The sequence below is a fragment of the Trematomus bernacchii genome, unplaced genomic scaffold, assembly GCF_902827165.1.
Source record: "Trematomus bernacchii unplaced genomic scaffold, fTreBer1.1, whole genome shotgun sequence".
Taxonomy (NCBI): Eukaryota; Metazoa; Chordata; class Actinopteri; order Perciformes; family Nototheniidae; genus Trematomus; species Trematomus bernacchii.
Window position 1 is genome coordinate 18928357 of NW_022987714.1, and position 22486 is coordinate 18950842.

Genomic DNA, 22486 nt, shown 5'->3' on the forward strand with positions numbered 1-22486 from the left:
ACTTCAGCTCCTCAGACCCCCGGCGTATGTGGCAAGGCATACAGACTCTCACCAACTATAAATCACTACGCAACATGCCCCCAACAAGCTCCGTCTCCTTCCCCGAAGAGCTCAATCACTTCTACACTTGTTTCGACCGGGAGAACAAGGAGGTCCCCATCAAATTTGACCTACCACCAGATGAACCGCCACTCACACTCTCCATCTCCGATGTCTACTCCACCCTGAGTAAGGTGAACGCTCGGAAGGCAGCTGGCCCTGATGGAATTCCTGGACGCGTGCTCAGAGCCTGTGCAGAGCAGCTGGCAGGGGTCTTTGCGGACATTTTCAACCTGTCCCTGGCCCAAGCAGTTGTTCCCACCATCTTCAAGACCGCCACCATTGTGCCAGTGCCGAAGCTCTCAACCGCTACGGCTCTTAATGACTTCCGTCCCGTTGCACTCACCCCCATCATCGCTAAGTGCTTCGAGAGACTGGTTTTCTCGTACCTGAAATCCTGTCTGCCTGCTACACTGGACTCATACCAGTTTGCCTACCGCTGCAACAGGTCAACAGAGGACGCCATCTCCACGGCACTCCACTTTGCCCTGACCCACCTGCATAGCCCCAAATCTTACGTCAGAAAGCTGTTCATAGATTTCAGTTCAGCATTCAACACTGTGATCCCCTCCAAGCTGATCTCCAAGCTTCGCCAGCTTGGTATCAATACATCGCTCTGTAACTGGATGCTGGACTTTCTGACTAACAGACCCCAGTCTGTGAAGTTAGAAAACCTCTCCTCCTCCACTTCTACCTTGAACACCGATGTGCCACAAGGCTGCGTGTTGAGCCCTCTCCTGTACTCCCTGTTCACCCATGACTGTGCTGCTGTTTATGATTCTAACACTATAATAAAGTTTGCAGACGACACCACGGTGGTAGGCCTGATCAGAGGTGATGACGAAACGGCCTACAGGGATGAGGTACAGCACCTGGCCTCGTGGTGTGCTGACAACAACCTGGCTTTTAACACCAAGAAGACCAAGGAGATCATCGTGGACTTCAGGCGGGACAGGAGCCATGCACACACCCCCATCTGTATCAACGGAGTTGCAGTGGAAGGTGTGTCGAGCTTCAAGTTCCTTGGCATTCACATCTCCGACAACCTCACTTGGTCTCTGAACTCCTCCATCCTGGTCAGAAAGGCGCAGCAGCATCTCTACTTTCTACAGGGCCTTAAGAAAGCCCACCTTGGTCCCAGGATCCTGGTGGACTTCTACCGTTGTACCATCAAGAGCATTCTCACTAACTGCATCATAGTGTGGTGCACTGCTCCGCCTCAGACCAGAAATCACTCCAACGGGTAGTAAAAACTGCCCAACGGATCACCGGCACCCAGTTACCCACCATTAAGAACATTTTCCTCAAACGCTGTCTGGGCAAATTCAGGAACATCATCAAGGATGCCTCCCACCCCAACAACAGACTGTTCACCTTCCTTCCATCCGGGAGGCGTTACAGATGCCTCAGTTCCCATACCTCCAGGCACAGGAAGAGCTTCTTCCACGAAGTGGCTCTGCTGAACTCCTCTCCATTACTCACTAGCATCATTGAACTCACCTGCACTCACCTGCACTGATTAAACGTACTTAATGGACATGTTATATGCACAATCGTGTTACTGTACATATAACAATTTTTGTATTCTTCTTATAATATCACTGTTTGTACATACAATCTGCACTTGCACTTTGTTAATACTCCGTTAATATTCTGTCAATACTTACATCTGTATATTGTAGATTTTATCCTCATTCAATGCTCCCTGTATTGTCAGTATTTATAATATGCACCTTATTTTTATTTATATATAGCACATCTTGCATTTCTGGTTGGATACCAACTGCATTTCATTGGCTTGTACCTGTACTTTGCACAATGACAATAAAGTTGAATCTAATCTAATCCCTACATCCCTCCATCCCTCCCTTCCCTTATCCCTACATCCCCTCATGCTCTCCACCTGTCTCCATTCGTATTCAACTTGTTCTTCTATTTATTTATTTTATTTATTCATTTATTTAACAAGGACAGTGCACATTAATCAACATTTCTGTAAATGTGCCAGAGTTAGCCAAGAGGTTATTTTCATCTGTAGTCCCAGGACAGATTGTGTAAATCAACCTAAAGACAAATTTCATTTTAAACAAGTAAATACAATCAAATAAAAACATGCAACATACAGTACTGGAAATCTTAAAGGAGAGGTGTCATGCTTTTCCGGTTATTACCCGTCCCCTTGTGTGTTATGAAAGTTTTTATGCATGTAAACGGTGTGCAGAGTCAAAACCCTCAAAGTACACCCTATAGCGAGTAAACCTCTAACACAGAAAATACCTCCCCAAAACGTCTCGTTGGAGATACGTCATTGTCCATTTGATTCTTCCGGGTACGGCATGATGTCAAGCCGTACCCGGAACGAAATGGACCAATCCGTGGAGCCGTTATGTTACGTCCGTGGAGCCATTACGTCCACGGAGCCGTTACGTTAAGCCCCCGCTGATTGGTCCAAATTGACCAATCCACGGACTTCCTCACACACACATCTGTGTGCAGGGAGCAGGCAGCTCAGCTGATTTCTCCTCCCTGGCTGCAGGCTGATAACAGACAGTTGGGATCGTGGCGAAATTCTCTCTGCAGACCCATTCTCACAGCGTTTATCAACCTTTTTCTTACTCAATATCAAGCCACACTTATTGTTTTTACTTCGGCTGTGAGTTTGTGTGTGCTCAGGATGAGTTTGGCTGTGTTTCGCTATGTATCCTAAACAAGGAAACAACACCTCCACGGAGCTCAGCGCGATTCACAACGTCCCGACCAATCAGAGCACACTGTGCTCACAGGGAGGGTGGGGGCTGGAGCTTTGGGAGGTACAACGAGCCGTTAAAGGCAGAGAGTGAAATTCAGTGAATACAAGTAGTTTACAGAGATGCTGTATGAGAAACCAATGTGAGTTTGGAAAAATGCACAATATAAATCTATTTTAGTATACCTCAACAATGGAATTATGATCAGTGGAAATGGCCATGACACCTCTCCTTTAATAAAAAAAACTAAACAGAACAATAAAACAAAACCAATAAAACAAAACAAAAAAGAACATGTTAAAACACAGGCAGTGTAGACAGACAGTAGGTTGTAAGGTGCACAATTGTGTTAGTGTGGGCAGAGCTGATTCCTCACTAACCAGGTTTTGAATTGGGACTTAAATAATCTAAATGTAGTCTGCTGGTCTCTGATTGTAGATGGGATTGAGTTCAATTGCTGAGCAGCTTTAACAGAAAATGAAGACTGACTGAAATACATTTTCCTGAGTGGAATAATGCAGTCTCCTCTCGCTGCACCTCTTGTTATCTATGTGCAGTTATCCGTATGATAATAAACTGTCTGAGAGGAGGTGAGGTAAGGCTTTGGATAATCTTGTAAAAAAGGCAAGCATTTGCATGTTTAATTATGTTTTCCCAGCTCAACAAGTTGTATTTTTTAAGTATTTGGCAGTAATGCGAATAAACAGATTTCTTGTCCAGTATTTTGAGTGTTTGTTTGTACAACGACTCCAGTGGTTTTTAAAGTAGTTGTACTGGCATGTGACCAGGACGTTAAACAGTAGGTGATGTGAGAGAGAACCATAGAATCTAGGAACCGTATGGGGGTCCGTAATCAGCCAGAGTGGAATCCTTCCCGGAGACAGAAGCCCCACTCTGAGTCTACTGTACCTCTGCCCGGACCATAGCACGTCCTCCCAGACCAGACAGTTGACATGTCATTCGCCATCATCTTTTCATCACCCCTTCCATATCAATTCATTGTTACTTCCTTCATTAAGGCCCAATCCCAAACCACGCCCTACACCCTACCCCTACACACTACCCCTCCGTTTGCGCGGAGGGTCCGCCACATTAAGTGCTGTTCCAAACCAACGAGTGTGGAGCGGTGTGGAGGGGGAGTGTGTTATCAAGCCATCAAACAGCGAGTCTGCAGCGGTGCTGACTGGAGACCGGTCTCTACCTGACCGGTCTCAACGCTGTGTGTGTCCGTCAGGAAATACGCTGTTAAAAAGTAGTTCCAGCAAACATCCACTGATAAACTGCGATGTTAACAACCTCATGATAACCTCATATTTGTTTTTACTTAGGATCATACCTGTGTTTAGTCTAGAAAAAGGTAAATGTGTGCATTTTATTATAAAGTTGTGTATATTTACAGATTGTTGCAAAAACTAAGAAGCTTATAAAAATCAGGTTTAAAACTAAAAGAGCTTTACAAAAAAGTAACACAATTAAAGATGTTTGGAGTTTTATTTTAGTTATTAATTTTAATTTTTTGTCAAAGAGATGCTGATTTGAAACCGTTGTTACATACAGTTACGGCATTTCCTGTTTCTGCCGGAGAGAGGGGAGTTTGTCCCAAAGCTTGCCGCTGTATTTACTCCCTCCATCTGACAGGAGGGAGCCTCGTTGAGCTGCGAGTGTCCCTCCACGGAGTTCACTCCGTCACGGAGGGGGAGTGTGTAGGGGTAGGGTGTAGGGCGTGGTTTGGGATTGGGCCTAAATCTACAAACATCATACTGTTGTGGCACGGTCCTTGCTAGTGAAGTATGAAGTTAAGGACATTGTTAGCCTACCTTAGCATAAAGAACGGACACATGCGGTTAGAAGCAGTTAACCTAAAGATCCCTTACTGTCCACTTTAACTTATTTGTGAGTATTAGGGTTAGGGTTGGTGTTTCATTTGTGGTTTTTGGTAAAGTGATGTAGTAACAGTTTCTAACCCTTACTCAAACCCTTACCCTACCCTAGCTACAGCCAGGTGATGTGTGTCGCTTCCTGGAGCAAGGTTAACTGCGGTTTTGGTCCCATTGTGTCTGTGCAGCCATGTTGGAAGACACTGAGGTCAAGACCTTTGCACCCAATTTTCCCCAAAAGATTATCCTGAACCTCATAGCTGCACGAGGCTGTTCTCCTAGAATGCCATGCCGTTCAAGAAAAGTTCATTTGCATAGTGCAATATTACATACAGAATAGATTTTTTTCCCCAACTGTTAACATCTTTTAACCCAGCTGAAACTCTCTGACAAGACGGATCAGGTGCCCTGTTTACATGAAACCAATCCTGAAGTGCTTTAAAATGCAAATTCCATTCTCTTCATTACTGAACTGTGTGTTAACTTTTACAGGATTAGACATTACAATATGCAATAAGGGGGACAGCTGGGTGCAGTTGGCTGTTGATGTAAATGACACACACATGAAAAACAATTGATGAAAATGCTTTAAACATAAGCTTTTTCATGTAAAACACAAGGAATGCACCTACTGTACATATTTGGCAGAGTTATTTTGGGCGATTTTTGACACAAGAAAATATACATTTTATGGTGAAACATCAAAATCAAAACCAAAATGCTACATCAAACAAACAAGTAACAAAGCATATTTGTTGAATTTGCTTACAAGAAGTTGTTGCTACTTCTGTTCATTATTATGAATAGGCAGCGGAGTAAGTAAAGAATTACACTTACTGTCATTATTGCAACAAAGTTCTGTGTGTTCGTGTTGTAGGCTACTTCAATACATTTCAAGGGGCATCTGTTGACAGTATAGAGGTCCTTTTATTTTGTAGCCTAATGGTGTTCTTTACTGTTTCTTTTTAAATTGCCAACAAGCCCTTGTCTCTATTGTTGCATTAGTGTCAATACAGTCTGCTTTACCAAAATGCATCCTGGGTTAACAGTTAATCTCACCTCCAAAACGTAACACTTCCAAATAGCTTTATAAATGTCTCAAAATAAGCACATTCTCTCTCAGAAAGCATACATCGTCACTTATAACACACTGACCTAAAAACAATAACAAAAGGGAGCATTACTTCAATTATGAACTTCAATCTTTGAGGTTTGAAACTCTGTACATGGATCAATATTTTATCATAGAATAACACCTTTTAACTTTTTTGTCTGTATTGTGACATCAAGAACTCGCATTCTTACTAGTAAGAATTGATTTTTTGATATCCTCCAGAAATGAATAAAAGCTCAATCGGCTTGCGATACCCCCCTGCCAGCTGTAATGTCGTCATGTCCCGCCCCCTCCGCTGTGTCCTCCGTGTCGTCAGTCTGGAGGGGGAGGAGAGGAGGAGGAGAGGAGGAGGAGAGGGGGACGGGTTACACCGGTACCTCACATCCCATACCGGATTTACCGGACTCCACCTGTCGCGAGCGCTGTGTTTTTTTCCCTGTTCGTGTCGTAACCGAGTCATAACCGCGCGCGCTGTGAAGCTGTGACACATGACGGCACGAGACACTGGCGCGAGACCTGGCTCTTGTTTATTTTTTTGGGAAAGCAGGAAAAATTAACCGACAGGTGAAATGACCGCTTCGGCTCCCTTCGCCTGCTTCATGTTTTGAATTGTTCCCAAGGACAGAGGAGGATACGTCGACCGTAATTCCGGTGGATGTTTTTATCCGCAGTGCCCCAGCCGAGCAGCCAACCGGGGAGCAGAATGTCAAGACACCAGCAGCAGCAGCAGCAGCAGCTGCAGCAGCAGCACCGGACGACGTTAAGACTCACTGACAACGTAGTGGAGGTCAAGAGCAAAGTGAGTGGTGGGCTAATGGGGACTCTTCATTACAGCGTTGATGAGAGGATACTGCGCTCGCTGACGGTGCACTGACAACACAGATAACCTTCCGCTGTCGTTCAAATAACATAGGGCGACGTGATGTCTCCCCCCTCCGCACTCTCTCCAACACACGAACCGACACTACGTGTAACCGTTTCACACTGCTAATTCAGGGGGATATTCTATTATGGAGAAGCTATGGGGGGCTTAGGCTACCCGACCCCGGGCCGCTGCTACTTTATTCCGCATCTATTCTGTCTTCCCCCCCGGTGTCAAAACACTGACTCTGCTACTCAGCCTCCACAATCTGTTCCTCTCTCTGCTGTTTCCCTCTCTGTCCACTCCTTACACTTCCATCCAATTACTGCTCTGTAACAGACTCAAGGATACGCAGTAACCTCAATTAGTAGTAGTATATGTTGTTGGAAGATCAGAATCCTTATCAGGTTTATTGTAAAGTAGGTTTACACATAAAAGGAATTTGCTTTGGTGTGTAATGGTGCATACATAAGGCAAGGCATTCATTCCAAGCACACAAATACAGTAAAAGGGATTAATTTAAAGAAAGGTTCAAATAAAGCTATTATAACAACTATTTAGAAAACATAGATATACAAATAAAAATACATGTTAACAAGACATACACATAAACAAAAAGTATGCAGCAAAACAAAATAAAACAATATTACAACAAGTTATAAGGAAAAATACAATATATGCTATGTACCAGAACAGAAATTAACAGAAATGTGCACCAAAAAAATACAAACGAAATTGTATACAATAGAAATGAGTGGTAGCCTATGTTATTCGATTAGGCTTATTTCTGTTAGTATTGACTAATTTGTCCACTTATTGAGGACATCTGACAGCTGTATATTTGTATTATTACAGACAGAGCACTGTGCTGATAGTACTGTGCCAAATAGTTTTGATTTTCATACTATGTCATGATAATAAACACTAAAATCACTACAAGCAAAACATATCAGTATATTGAGGATCTTTATTTTAATATTATACGGTAGTAATTGTATTTCTTTGCTTGATTTCTGTGCTTGAAATTCCATAGAGTCTCGACCAAAGACAGCACAGACATTGTGTCCAAACAATAAGACAGTATGTTCCTCTTGTAAAGACTTGTACTTAGAGCAATGACAGCATCAAAATACCTATTACATACAAATGCCTTAATAATGTAGCACTGTGAAAAGAAGCCTTCTTCACAGCGAGCCTACTTAAAGTTTCGAGTCAAATATTTCAATGACTTAGGAGCGAGAATACATATGGTCAACAAATATGCAGTATTTGTAGGTATGGAGTATAGTCCTTTTACTTTTTATTTTTTGGATATAACTTAACAGGCATTTTGAACGCTCCAAATCTGAATGTTAAATATAGCTTCATAACAACTTTGACATTTCTGGGGTGAAAAATAAAAGCTGAAGGAGGATCCTCATTTGAGCCCCCCCTAATAATGTTCAGAATATGTATTGTTTTGCAGCTTTAGGGCCCTTACGGAGTGCTGCAATTGTTTTGTTAACAGTTTCTTACAGTAAGGAGCATGTACATGTTTGCTGAAGAAAAGTGTTGAGAGACAACCTGTATGACTAGTTGTGTGACTAGACTGTGTGAGAATGATTCGTGGAGCAGTGCTGCTCTCTTGTAGGGAGAGTAGATCCTTTCTCTGTCATTGATATTTACACAGTGTGTTGTTGACATGTGCCATGGCTGAAACCGGAAGTGGTACTGTAGTGAAGCTGTGAGTTTCTCCTGACCTGTGCTCGATCTCTTCTAAAGGATCACAGCTGCATATGTATAGACTTTACTGAAATAATGAAAACAAATCACTGATCTGATTCAGATTGTCAATACTTGCTTTATCACCATCTGAGGGAAAGATTTTAGGGTGAGAAGGGAATAACTTTCTCAGTACCAATTCACTATGCATGGGACAAACGTTCACTCAAAGTCCGTAATGACATCTTTAATACCCTGCCTATCTGTTGATAATCTCATACACAAAAATATAAATTTGAATACTTACAAAACAATAAGATAACTTTGTCTCAGTGTCTCTCTCTCTTTTGTCACTTGATTTTCCTGCATCTTTATCAGAAAAAGTATTGACAAAGAAATGTATACAGTACATTACATTAACAGCTAGGAGTTCCTTTAATGAAAGATAAATTAAAGTAACTGGAGCAGATTTCAGTGTTAAGCATAATTCATTTTTGCAGGCTACTCTATTACGTTTATAAGCTTAAATTGATATTATACAATGTTACAGGATCAAATGCAGCCCACTACATCATTGTCATTGCTTGTCAGTAAATCCTTTATACTTACATGTAAAGATGTTGTTTTACTTGTTTCTCTCAAGTGGAGTTAAGTGGTGACTATTTTGGTGAATACTTTGGCAAGCCCATTTGTGTTGCAACCTTTTCTAACAGTATCTTGCTGTGGCAGCAGTTCATAGAACACAGGTTTTCATTGAATTTACATAAATATATTAACCTATCATTATGCATTGAGCTAGACAAAAGTATTCCCACTGTTTCGATTGCCAGTTTCAATCTCCCAACCCTAAAAAACATATTTCCTTTGTGGTACAATCACACCTTGTCAAACAATGATGAGCATTTATTTGCTCTAACATCACATCATTGGATTGGTCCCCAAAGGTCTCTCTCTACTTCAATCACTAAACGCTATGCTTCACTTTTCATTTTAAGAAAAAGTGTCAAAAAACGGATGTTTAGAGATTTAGAAAAGAAGTTTAGAATGGAGCTGTGTACTTCAATATTCAGAAAATACCTTAAACAAGGCCTTGTACTTTTTTGAAAGAATTGTGCACAAGAATGAATCTGTCATGAGGCATAGTAAATTGTGAAACACAATTTCATGTCAATTGTAGGCTATACATGTGTCCAGCTAGCTCCACAGAACAATAGACATTTCACCACCTGGAAGGACAAACCAGCTTGTTAACAGCTGTCACAGATGCTTTCCAAATTCACCAAGATGAGCTGAAAACAGGTCCAACCTGACCAGAGTTCAAACATTTTCCTAATAGAGTGGTGCAGGAATGAGTCCTAAAACCTGGAAATGAGTTAGCATTTTACCACTTCCTATTCACACGTCTCAAAGTCAATGTTTTTTAGATGCCTGAAATAAGGTCTGTGGTTAACACAAGCTTAACCAGTTGAGCCACAAGCCTGTTTTTCAGGCCTCAGGCTCGAAAATTACATTCCCAGAACAAATGACTATAACTTCACTTCTAAAAGGGGTAAATTAATAATCTTTTTTCTCAAAGCAATGATAAACCTGTGAGTTGGATGTAGACCAGTCAGAATCAATATAGAAGTTTTTAATTTTAAAGTAAATTCCGATTGAACATAGTAAAAAAATGTAAATTATAGTGTCCGTCCAAAATAAAAACATTACTTAATGTATAGTGAAAACCACCCTTGAATGATGGGATAGTAGACTAAAAGCTTTAGGAATCCAAACTATAACATATGTGACTTGCTCCATCGAAATCAGTCGCATTGACCCGAAGACACATTTGGAGTTGTATACACTGTTGGAAAGAGGAGATTCCTAGCTTTCTAATGATATCAGGATTGTTTTTGTACTCCAAATATTAAGCAAAATATGTCACATTATATAATGACTGTCACCGAGTCATCATTTTGAGAAAAAGGCCTTTAAAGTTTCCTCTTCTCTGGAATCCATCGATCTGATTGATTATTAGCGGAGCAAATGATCAAAATGCTACGGAGGGAAGATATTTTCGTTTGGATTACTGGTCTGGGGGAAGCTCGTGAGTGTGTGTGTGTATGTGTGTGTGTGTGTTTGTGTAATTTTGCGTTTGTGTGCATTGTGTTTGTTTCCCGGGGAAAACACTCACGAGAAACACCGGCTGTTGTTATGCCTGCTGTGACGTCAAGTTACTCCGTTCTCCGCTTGTAATTATGCCGTTACAAGCTTCAAAGTTGTATTTATCATCTGAATTTGCCGAAACAAGTTTAATATTCTGAAAGCCAAGACTTTGTTTAATTGAAATCAGATGAAAACAAACTGTAACGGACCCTGCCGTGTTATCTATGATTACTATACGCCTTACATTCATAATTTTTCTCTGTAAGTTTATTTATATAGTTTATTTATATAGCCCAAAATCACAAATCCTATTTGTCTCAGAGGGCTTCACAAGTCAACAAACAAAATTGGCAATGTAAAACAATGTAAAAACAACAACATTTCAGCCGGAGGGAGGGGAAGCAGCGTTGCGGAACAGCAGAGTGGCGAGTGAGAGCTGTAATCTTCCCTTTACAAGCTTCAAAAATGTATTTATCGTGTGATTTTGGAAATAAAAGTTTCATATTCTGAAAGCCAAGACTTTGTTTATTTAAAATCAAACAAAACACCCGAACCCCGAAAAACAATTTTTTTACACAAATCCACATTTATTTTGAAATGAGCCGTTGCGACTTCCGACTGATTTCGATAGAGCGGGTCACATATAATAAGTACCCTGTATCAAGATTGATGCAAAACAAGTGACATTTGACCTTTTTAGAGAGATTTAGAAAAGAAAAACCACTTCTGGGGTCATTTGGGTGGATTTGACCTATCTCTGGCCCCTCTCGGTCGATTTTGATGATTGACACCTCTTTTTAACCGTTAGAGCCAATAGAATCGAGGGAAAGTTCCTAAAATCCATCTAAACATTACCCATTGGTGAATGAGTGATGCGTAGCCAGAATACCCAAAACCGGAAGCTGTCATACACTCTGGTAGCAGCTAATATGAAATCTCCGTTATTTACATAAATATGAAGATGGATTATCAGTAATCATTTAAAAGTGACACAGACACATTGGATTAACCTATGGATTAACCTTCAGCAGCGTTTTTATCGTTTTAATGCCATTGAACACAACTTTTGATCAGAAACAGCAAAAAAAGGACAATGTCCCGTGTTTGCTACCTAAAGCTACGTTGTGTGATGTCTGGTTTTGTTTCCCATGCCGCGAGTTCTGGCCGCTCAGTGATGATACTTATATTTCTGGAATCTGTGGAATCTCAGTTTGCTAATCGATATCTTGTTTGTACAGAGCCGATAAGTAATAAGGGTATTTTAACGTGAGTTCTGTGCTAAGTGCGTTAGCATTTTTTCGCTCAGGGCTAATTCAGAGCCTTTGTTATTATCCTTGTGTTTTGTTTAGCTAAAAATTGTTAATATTGTCTGATAGCTGAGTTTCTTCCCGTTAAGTGGATATGACACATTCATAGTTTGTTAAATCTTAAGAAGCCCTCAGACGCTGTTTCTTGCAAGATTTTGCGTCATGCCCCCGGTACCGGGGGCATGACGCAACATGACGCAACATGACGCTTAACTTTAAGAGTGTTCCACCTTTTTCTTGTTAAACATAAAATATGTCAGTAAATACCCCACTGGGGATATCTGAAGCCTCTATGTGTCATAAAAACAGCGGTTGCTAACAAGTATCTAAATGAGACTACTAAACATCATCACGCCAAACATTAGCTGACTTTAGCTTAGCGGTGGCGACGTGACTAACTTAACATTCGCTTTTTACTCCTTCTGATTGCATTTACAACTCAACTATTATAAAAGTGATTGTCCTTAACTTGTTTGCCAAATATCTCATTATCTGCAAAATTGAAAAATCCAATGGAATAATACCACTGCATTTCATCATGCGATGCTAACTTCCGGGTTGGCCTACAAAAATACGCCTGATTCAGACTATGCTTACTTTAAGGTAAGGGATTTTATTATAGTCATTCACTAAAGTTGTGTTAAAACCAAGGGACATGACGGAAGTTGGTCCCCAAATAATCATGGATCAGGTGGGCTTGGGTATTAACCGTACCACCCGGCCCTCCTCTATATATCAGACAGGAATATAAACTATGCATACTGTGCAACTGATTATCGATTATAACGGTGTAGAAAAAAGCATATCAACCTGACACTTTTCATGATGACTTTGCAGACACCTTGTCGCTTATGTGCCCAGCATTTCACCCAAGCAGAATGTTTACCACCAAACATGACGGTGTAAAAGGTGGTAAAGGTTCAGTGGCTTGGCGTCAGGTAACAGATCCATGACATTTAAAGGTCCCCTATTATACTGTTTTTCATTACTTTATTATAGGTCTCAGATATATACAAAACATGTCTCTGTGTTTGACTCGAAATACCAAACAGATTGTGCATTGTAGCATCCCTTAAACCCCTCTGTTTCAGCCCTGTTTCAAAAGTGCTGATTCTCTGTCTGTTACTTTAGATGAAAATAAGGAGCCACTCCCCACGCCCTCTGAGAGATATTTGGTTAAAAATAACACAATAGCCGCTTTCACACCAAGTACTTTGCCATACTTAGTTCCCAGTACTTAGTCCTAGTAAATCGCGTTCACACCAGAATAAGTCCCTGAGGGAGGATTACGCAAAGGAAGCCGCTAACGTCACTTCTTCTTCTGCTTTTGGGTTTACTGGCAGGCCGCAAACAACACGGCGTATACTGCCACCCGAAGTCCCGGGTAAATTGGCTGAAGCGCCGACACCTCCTCATCACTCCACCGCTCCCATATTTTATTTTGTGTTGCCAAATAAAATGGCGGCTTCACAAAACTTTTCGGAGTGTTACGAGGCGTGGTTTGCAATTCGCCCAGCCAATCACAAATTGGAACCTTTTCCTCCCCAGGAAAGTACCACCTCTCTAGCAGGGACTGAAAAGGGGTGAAAAGGTTCGCAGGAACTAGGTTCTAGTTCCAGATCTTTTTGGTGTGAAAGCAAAATCCCAAGAACTATCGGAACTATTCCTGGTAAAAGTACTCCGGTGTGAAAGCGCCTATTGGTAGGCCTGTCGCGATAAGCAATTCATTGACTTATCGTACGATAAATAAAAATGAACTCGATAACTTTTCTGACCTCGATAAATTGCCGTTTACATGCGTGTTTGTTTACATAAAGATGTGACCGGCCACTCTACCGGCGCGGTGCGCTGTGTCTGCCGACCAGGCGCGCTGTGAGGTAGAAAATAATCCCATTGAAAATAGAAGGTGCTGTCTCTGCGTATCAATATAAAAAAAAACAGTTATTTGGATAAAGTGATCCTAGTTAAATATTTCATCTTGGCGTGGCTTTTTTTTGGCTTTCTCTTATTTGGCATGTGATGTGTTTAGACGGTGTGAGTCAGAGCCTGAAAGCAGGTGTTTGACGCCAAGTGAGAGTTGTCTTTGTCATCCCAGAATGCTTCTCTGAGCTGGGATACATGATAACACTTCCACACATGATGAAGAGTGACGTAGGGATGATGTATTTTTGTAGGCCGACCTGGAAGTAAGCATCGAAAGGGCTCTCTTGAAAAACATCCAATGGGATTTCTCATTGGGTTTTGTAATTTTGCAGAAAATAACATCTGTGGCATTTATTGGCATCATTTCCACATATAAACGCCACTTTTATGATTTTTTAAGCGTAAATGTAATCACCAGAAGAAGAAAAAGCTAACATTAGGCTATAAACTACATCCGCATGACCACTGCTAAGGTAAAGGTGGCTAATGTTAGGTGTGATGACATTTAGTAGTGTTATTTAGCATCTTATTTAGCAGCAACAGCCGCTTTTACGACACATAAAAGCTTCAGACATTCACTAGTGGTGTATTTACTGACATATTTTATATCGTAGACCAGATGTTAAAAGCTCTTCAGTTTGTGTAAACCACATTTTCAGGCATCTAGCCAGAAACATTTAAAAAACACTTTTGACCTTGAGAGGTGGGAACAGAAAGTGGTAAAATGCTAACATATTTTCGGGTCTAAGGACTCATTTCTGCCACACTTCATTACTAAAAAGTCATCTGAAAGTATGTATCTGACAGTTTTTCCGTCCTGGTAGCTGCGAGATACACATTTAGATCAGTATGTTTACTTTAAACGGCGATGGTATCTCTTTTGTCTCAGCTGTCTGTGTATTAAATTACACGTTGATCATCTCCTAAACTGAGAAACTGCTGAGGGGAAAACACCATCTGATGTTTGTGTTTGTTCTCTTCCTCAGTTTGAAGCAGAGTACCGTCGCTTCGCTCTGAAGAGGAACGGCCCGGGTGGCTTTACAGCGTTTTACCGCCTCCTCCAAACCATCCACCGCATCCCTGGTGTGGACGTGCTGCTGGGATATGCCGACGTCCAAGGAGACCTCCTTCCAATCAACAATGACGACAACTTCTACAAAGCTGTGTCGTTAGCCAACCCGCTGCTCCGCATCATCATAACCAAGAGAGGTAAGACCATTAGGGAGGGACTGAGGGAGGACATGGAAAAGATATGAATCAGAACCCGGGCATCTCTTTGTATTAACCACTCACTGGAGCTCTCTGAAAATAGATGAGTATTGTTTTAGATGTGTGAGAGCCAGGGGTTTTGCACAGCTGCAGGGAAGGTCCTTGTTCTCCACATCAAACATGTTTTATTCTTTATACACAGCACCACCTGAAGATTCTCCGCCTGCCTGCTTCTCATTTCTGTTTTCATGTAGTTCTTCCTCTTGGTAGGCCATGTTGTGTGATGTTTCTTCCACTTCATTAGACACAGCTGTCTAGGGAAGCAAAGAGCGATTGAAAAGAGACTCTTTTACACATTGCAAACACATCACTTCAGATTATTTCACCGTGTGTCAGAGGTATAAATCCCTACTCTCCCGGGACTTAATTCTCTCCTGGTAGTACTGATGCTACCCTCTGTATCTTATTCACATGGAGGCAGAGACGTTAAGGTAGTTTTAAACTGTCTCATAATCATAATGTCAGCTGAACATATTATTTAATACTTTGACATACTGTGCGTTGGATTAGATAAAGAGTTCATTAGGCCTGTCACGATAATTAATTTTGTTGGACGATACATTTTCCCGGAAATTATTGCGATAAACGATAATATTGTCGGCAACGTTGTAAGACCATTTTAGACCACTGACTTAATGATAATATATAATAATAATTCAAGTACATCCTTTCAAACAGAACTTTTTATTGAACATCCAACATTGCAAATTAAATGTGAAATAATATTCAAATATATAAATTATATATAATAAATAAAACAAATTAAATAATACAAAATTAATTAAATCACACACAACCAAAACAATCAATTAAATAGACTCAGGCTGGAAAACAGAGCTCTCTCTCATATATATATGAGCACACATTGTCTCACAAGCAAAAAAAACCTCCTTAAAATAGCAGTCAAGTCCACTGTCCATACAAAGACCCAGAGGCCTCAACAGGCCATATCCAAATCTGTATTTCAAAGATTTCGAGCAAGGAACACCAACATGTTTGCATTGTCAGGCAAATGTATCTTTGATTGTAAACTGTAGGGAAGGTGGGGGCTCTCCATCTCCAGCTGCCGTGTTTGCTCCCAGCTGGGAAAACGGAATGGGGTGGTTGTGTTTCAGATGCAGTTTAAGGTTGGTCGTATTGCTAGCTTTTGTTGCTACCTTTTTTAAACAAATGCGACACACCGCCCGGCTCATTCAAGTCCGTAGGTTCGCCTCGTTGATTTGAATCCAAAATATTCCCACACCGGAGATGTGGTATTAGGTTTTGCAACCACTTCCATTTAACTTCAAATTCCCCTCGAGTAAGTCACACGTTGTCTCCTGCTTGTCTCTATTTTATTAATTTGGTTGCGACACTGTTGCACGCAGAGTTTCCTGACTTGGCTGTGTGTGAGCCCCGCCCCTCACAGCGTGCCGGGTTAAAATTCTGGTCACATCCTTATGTAAACAAACACACATGTAAACGGCAATTTATCGAGCTCAGAAAAGTTATCGAGTCCATTTTTATTTATCGTACGATAAGTCAATTTATTGATTATCGCGACAGGCCTAGAGTTCATATCTAGCTGAATAAGTGCACATGCTATTATGTATTATCTGTGTGATAATTGTTTTGTATACTGACACTCTGTTGTGGGAGAGTGCTCCCTCTCTTGCTGTGTCTGTATTTTGCATAATTCATGATGTAATGATGCTAATCTCCTGATTAGCAAGGCGCTATTGTTGCCACAGAATCACAGCTGCTAGTTTAATAAGATTAACTCAGTGGTCAGGGAGAGGGAAGGAGAGGAAGAGAGCTAGGGAAAGTGAGATATTTAATACAAAGAGGACTGAGAGAACAAGAAGAAATACATTATATATGTTTTAACATTGTGTAAAGCAGGGTGATTTATTTAATTTGCTAACCCAAGACTCATACCAGAGACGAACGTTTCAGGAGTTCATCAAATCCATTTCTTAAACACACTCACACATGTTGCATTAGGAGAAATGGGGTCATTTAATCTCCAGTGTGCATTAGCCTGCACGTCATTAGTGAGGATTAGGGCATGAGTTGGCCAACTAAAAATCTACTCACCCAATCAGGTAATCTTTCACCCCCGAAGTGTAATCCTGTTTATACGACACGTCCACGTGAAGATAGACACTCTAACAGCTGATAGAGTTCAGGCGCAGGCTGTTCTCTCTTGGTTTGGGATGTTCAGGCTACAGGAAGACACTGATAGAGTGAACAGGTTGTGCTAGATTTAGAACCATCAATTATTTTAGTCTTAGCAAGATAGAGGGTCACTTGAAGTGGCTTATTGTAGTTTTAACTTCCGACACACATTTCCCAAAAAGCACGGATGGAGAAGTTGTTTAATATAGCCAAGAAAATGATTTATTTAACAATAAACTCTGGTTAACTCAAAATATTACTTAAAGGTAGGGTAGGTAATTTTGGAGAAACCAGCTCGAGTGCGCTAGAATTTGAAAATACACAACCAGAAAAAATCTGCCACTTCCTTACAGAGCCCCTCCTCCAACACACACGAACGCACACATGACCAATGAGGGCACGAGATAAGTTTGTGCACAGATGGGAGACTGACAGGCAGGTAGGCCATCCAGTTATTTTAGCCGGGCCGGCTAAAATGATTGGTCGTGCTTTTTACAGCGCCACGGCTTCCACAGATTAAAAAATGTTATGTATTTATTGTCAAAGCATTTAATATATTCATTGCTATCGGGATGTTAAGAGCATTCCATGGAATATAACAAAAAGTGTTTCTGAAATAAATTACATACCCCACCTTTAATTAGTAAATGCAATCTATTGTAAAAAGAATGTGTCAAATAATGTGTATAGTTGTGCATATAATAATTCAACCAATAGTATGGATGGAAAACTGTAGTTTTCTCACCAACTAACTCGAGGACACCTGTCTATTTAAAAGTCACACTCACACAAAACAGGTTGATCGCTAATTCACAAAAAAGGTGTCTATCATCTAAATATATTTACATAAATAGCTTAACACTTCTAAATAATATATATCAATAAATTAAATCATTATAAATCATATGTTCAACTATAACTTAAAGTATATATTTTAGATCAAAATAATACATGGCGCTAAAAGTCACTACTGCACTGAATTATGTCGGGTTGTGAGTGTGTTTATGTACGTCCTCACAACATGCTGTGGGATCACGGTCCTCACAATTACAGCAAAGTGTGTACAGTATGTGTGTGTGCGCTAGTGTATGTGTGTGTTTGTTTGAGTGAGAGTGGAAGAAGCCCATATGCCATAAGCCATTATCCGCTGAGTGGGATCATCTTACTTTAAAATACTTCATCAATCATATCAGCTCCACACACTGACACCACTGTGTGTGAGTGTGTATTTGTACGTGTGTTTTATGAGGTCTGAAAGCATTACATAGAGGAGGTTGATGGTCTGATACAGTAAATGAATTACGCCTTTCTGCATCAGTAATGCAGCGATAGCCCAGGGAACAGTCTCATCCTGTGTGAATGAAAGAGGTAACCATGGTAACTGTTTGAATTAATACAACGGTGGTGGTTTTTCACGTATTGTAGTACTGTAGTACTATTACCATGGTTAACACTATAGAAGTACTACATTGTAAGCTGTGGTAACGATGATGTTTTATCATTACAGCTGTAGCCATAGTAACATTCCAACAAGAGTAGTACAGTGGTAGTTCTGCACAAAATATCCATAGCCACAGATATTCATTAAAGAGGCCCTATTATGCTCTTTGGGTTTCTATTGGCTAGCGCTCCAACAAATGGTACATGATAGGCTAAGTGGTTGACCAATCACAACAGAGCCGGCCAGCTAACCAATCAGAGCAGACTGGGCTCTGGTTTCAGACAGAGGGTGAAAAGAGGGGCTTTTTGAACATTAAAGCATGGAGACATGTCACAGTAGAGACACTACTGTACATACTGATATAAACCTGAAAAGTAGCTCTTTAAAAACATGTTGTACATTAGGTGCAACTTTCCTAATAACTGCCTTAGAGCAAGAAATATGACATCACTTAAAATGTATAAAATGATTAGGGCTGTGGCAGTGAACATGGAAATATTTCAAGTTAAACGATTGTCCTGGATATCTCCTTATAGTCTATTTGTAATGTTAGGGACTAAAGAGGGGTCTGCATTTCCATAACTGTTGCAGTAATGTTTAATGAAATCATCCATGATATGCTGTGGCTGGTAGAGTATTATTAGTGGGTAGCCTACAGTTCCCAGCATGTGGAGTGTGTGGAAATGAGCAGGTGGAGGGAGAGAAGGGAAAACAGAGTAAGGGATGAAAACAAATTGGGGCCTTATCTTCTCCCTGCCAGAGGCTGCCACAGAAATGACTTTCCAGAAATAAACACACACAATACTGCCACAGTTGCAGACAGGCTTGCTTCTATAGATAGAAATATATTTCTATAATGTTCTCGCTGTGAGTGGCAAAGCTCCTCCAGTCCTGTGAAATCTCAGAGCTGCGGATGGAGCTGGCTTTAGACGTCTGAAGATATCTGTGTATAACATGATGAGAGGAGGAGGAAATGAAATATTAATGCACAGGCAGCGAGACGCAGGGATGTAGAGAAGGCGAGAGAGTGTGAATCAGAGAGCTGCAGAAGAAGAGGCTTCCTGTCAGCCTTCTGTCCTGATACCCCCCCCCCCCCCCCGTCACAGTCTCTAATCGAAATGACTCATTTGGAATGAATTTATTCTGTAGGACTTGTAACATAAGGAAGACAGTCAATGTTGTTGGTGGGGCTCTGCCACTGCTGGCACAACAAGTGCACACTGCTCACTGGAAAAAGAGAGGAAGTAGAGGATCTGATGCTAAGAAACTTTAATATTCTACTCCAATTAAGGCAAATTGTGTACAAAGTGCAAATGTTTTGGTACAATACAACTACAATACATCATAATCAAACTATCGTGTTCTGAAAACTCAACAAGTAACACTTTATTTGTGACATCATTGCTAATGAATAAGGGGACTAAATTATTAATAATGCATTTAAAGATAGGAATAATACCTGATAGGGCTGCAGGAACAATTATTTTTTTGATTAGTAGATTAATCGTTTAGGCTATAAAATCTCATACATTTGTTAAAAAGAAAGTATATAAGCCTGATAGAAATATAATAGAAAAGCAACATTTCAGCTCAAACTGTCTAAAACTGAAATATAATCACTTCACTATCATGGACAATATAGGGAGATATCAAACTAGAATCGATTTGGCTTTTCTGCCCGAAACATGTCAACAATTATGAATGGAGGAAAAAGGTTGCTGATTAAATGTTTGAAACAATATCAAAACAACATCAACATCCATGACCACTAACAGCCAAACATATCATATAAACATAAGGTTTCAGCTTCGAGTCTGTGCGCATAGTTCTGTTTCAGATCAGAAGTAATAAGTAAAGTAATACCACTGTTAATAATCCTGTCAGTTTTAGGGATCTCGCAATACTAGAACAAACTAAGTTAAAGCCGATTTAATTCAACAGACACTACCTTACTATATGTCATTTTGTTTCCCCTTGTTGAATGCATCACAAGATAACATAGCACCTCATGCTGGCTCTGTTTAAGCAGGACTGTGCTGTCCATCAGCTAAACATCTCTTCTCTAGCTAATTTCAACACAAATGTGATGATCATATTGTAGCATTATTAATGATTCACACAAACAGAGGTTGCTGTCGAAATGTCATGGTCAGGAATGAAAGATTTGAACAGTTTGATATGAACTAGCAATGTTGTGGTATGGAGAGGACAGGATATTTTTATTTTGTCTGTGTCATATGACTTTTGCAAAAAGATAATTGCATGTTGAACTAAACCTGTAAAACTGGTTTAGTATATTCTAATTTAGTGAGCTCCAATCCAACTTGGCATCTTGTCAGTGCGTTGGCAGAAAAACAATGTGTGTGCAAATGATTAAATGAGATATATCCTTTACTCTCTATCAAATGACACTTTTTGATCTTCATTTACTTAATGTATTACCTGCTTCACTATAACAAATCCAAATGGGCCGCCAGATAGCTCACCTGGTAGAGCTGGATGCCTATGTACTAGGGAAATTGTTTTCAACCCTTTTTGAGCCATGGTACATTTTTTACATTAAAAAAATCCCGCGGCACACCAACAACCCAAACAGTTGTAGCCTATACAGTATATGAGTTCAGCGGCTAAGGAACTAGCTTTGAGAGCTCTCTCACTGGTGTGCCACGACACAGTGACTGGAAATCACTGCACTAGGGTTCAGTTCCCACTGATTCAATTCCAACTTGGGGGCCAGGTACGCCTGTCATCTCCCCTTCAAATCTGTTTTTATAATAAAGGCATTGTGGGTCCAGAAAAAATCTTTAAAACATTGTACTGTAGCACAATGAACCAGGCTGATGGGGCTTCATACAATGATGTCAACCGGCAAAAATACAATATGATATCTTAAAGAGAAGTGTGGAATTGTATTTCCCAGTTGTTGTTTTTTGTTGTTGTTGTTGTTTTTGTTAGTGACTAGATGGTAAGGATTAATACCTCGAAGCCTCACAGCATGATGTGTGCACTTTGGGTCATGTCGTGCCCTGTCTGTGTCTCTCTGTTTTACACAAGCCCATTGTAGACCCCCACAGTATTCAGCCATATGGCAGCCTACTGGCTCCAGATGGTGGGCACTACAGGGTGAGGCTACTGTTACACACACACACACACACACACACACACACACACACACACACACACACACACACACACACACACACACACACACACACACACACACACACACACACACACACACACACACACACACACACACACACACACTCGTGCAGTATGACAGCTGCAGATCACAGACATATGATGCATTTGGGACAGACATACATGATCCAAATTAATATTTGATGAATGATTATCTATTAGTCTGCACCCATTGTTACAGTCAGTCACTAAATCACTCTCTAAGCTGCAGGAGCCTGCCTAGCTAAATAAGTATTCATTCTCACTTTTATACAGATCAGCTGGCCACTATAAAGCTTAAGTTTAATTTAAGTTATTCTCATACCCTGTTCTTTAATAAATTGCAGTGTAATTTATTGTCACAACGTACAATCCAGTAAGACTGACAGTGAGTACAGTCACAGTGTGTGTCAGATATAGGTCAGACCGTCTGTCAGTGTATAATCCAGGCAGTAGTTATTATTGTTAGTACTTATTTATTGTTCTCAGTGTCTGCCAGGGAAGAATGGCCTTCATACCAATAAACCAAGCTCCAACAGTTATAACATAGAAACATCTCATTATGTTTTCTTTAATATCTTTTGACGCTGGGACTTCGGCTTATTTAACAAAGAGCTTATAATATTTATATTTTGAATATATAATTTATTATTCCTTTTTGCTG

General features: G+C 40.5%; 1 protein-coding gene across 1 annotated transcript in view; it reads left to right on the forward strand.

Annotated features, from left to right (window-relative positions):
* Window positions 1-6235: 6235 nt before the first annotated feature.
* The window catches only part of pard6a (par-6 family cell polarity regulator alpha), a 32543-nt gene continuing 16292 nt past the window's right edge, over window positions 6236-22486 (forward strand). The window contains exons 1-2 of the mRNA XM_034141958.1: window positions 6236-6636; window positions 14762-14984. Of these exons, the coding sequence (XP_033997849.1) occupies window positions 6493-6636; window positions 14762-14984 (367 nt within the window). The 5' untranslated portion in view covers window positions 6236-6492. The remainder of the gene's footprint in view (window positions 6637-14761; window positions 14985-22486) is intronic.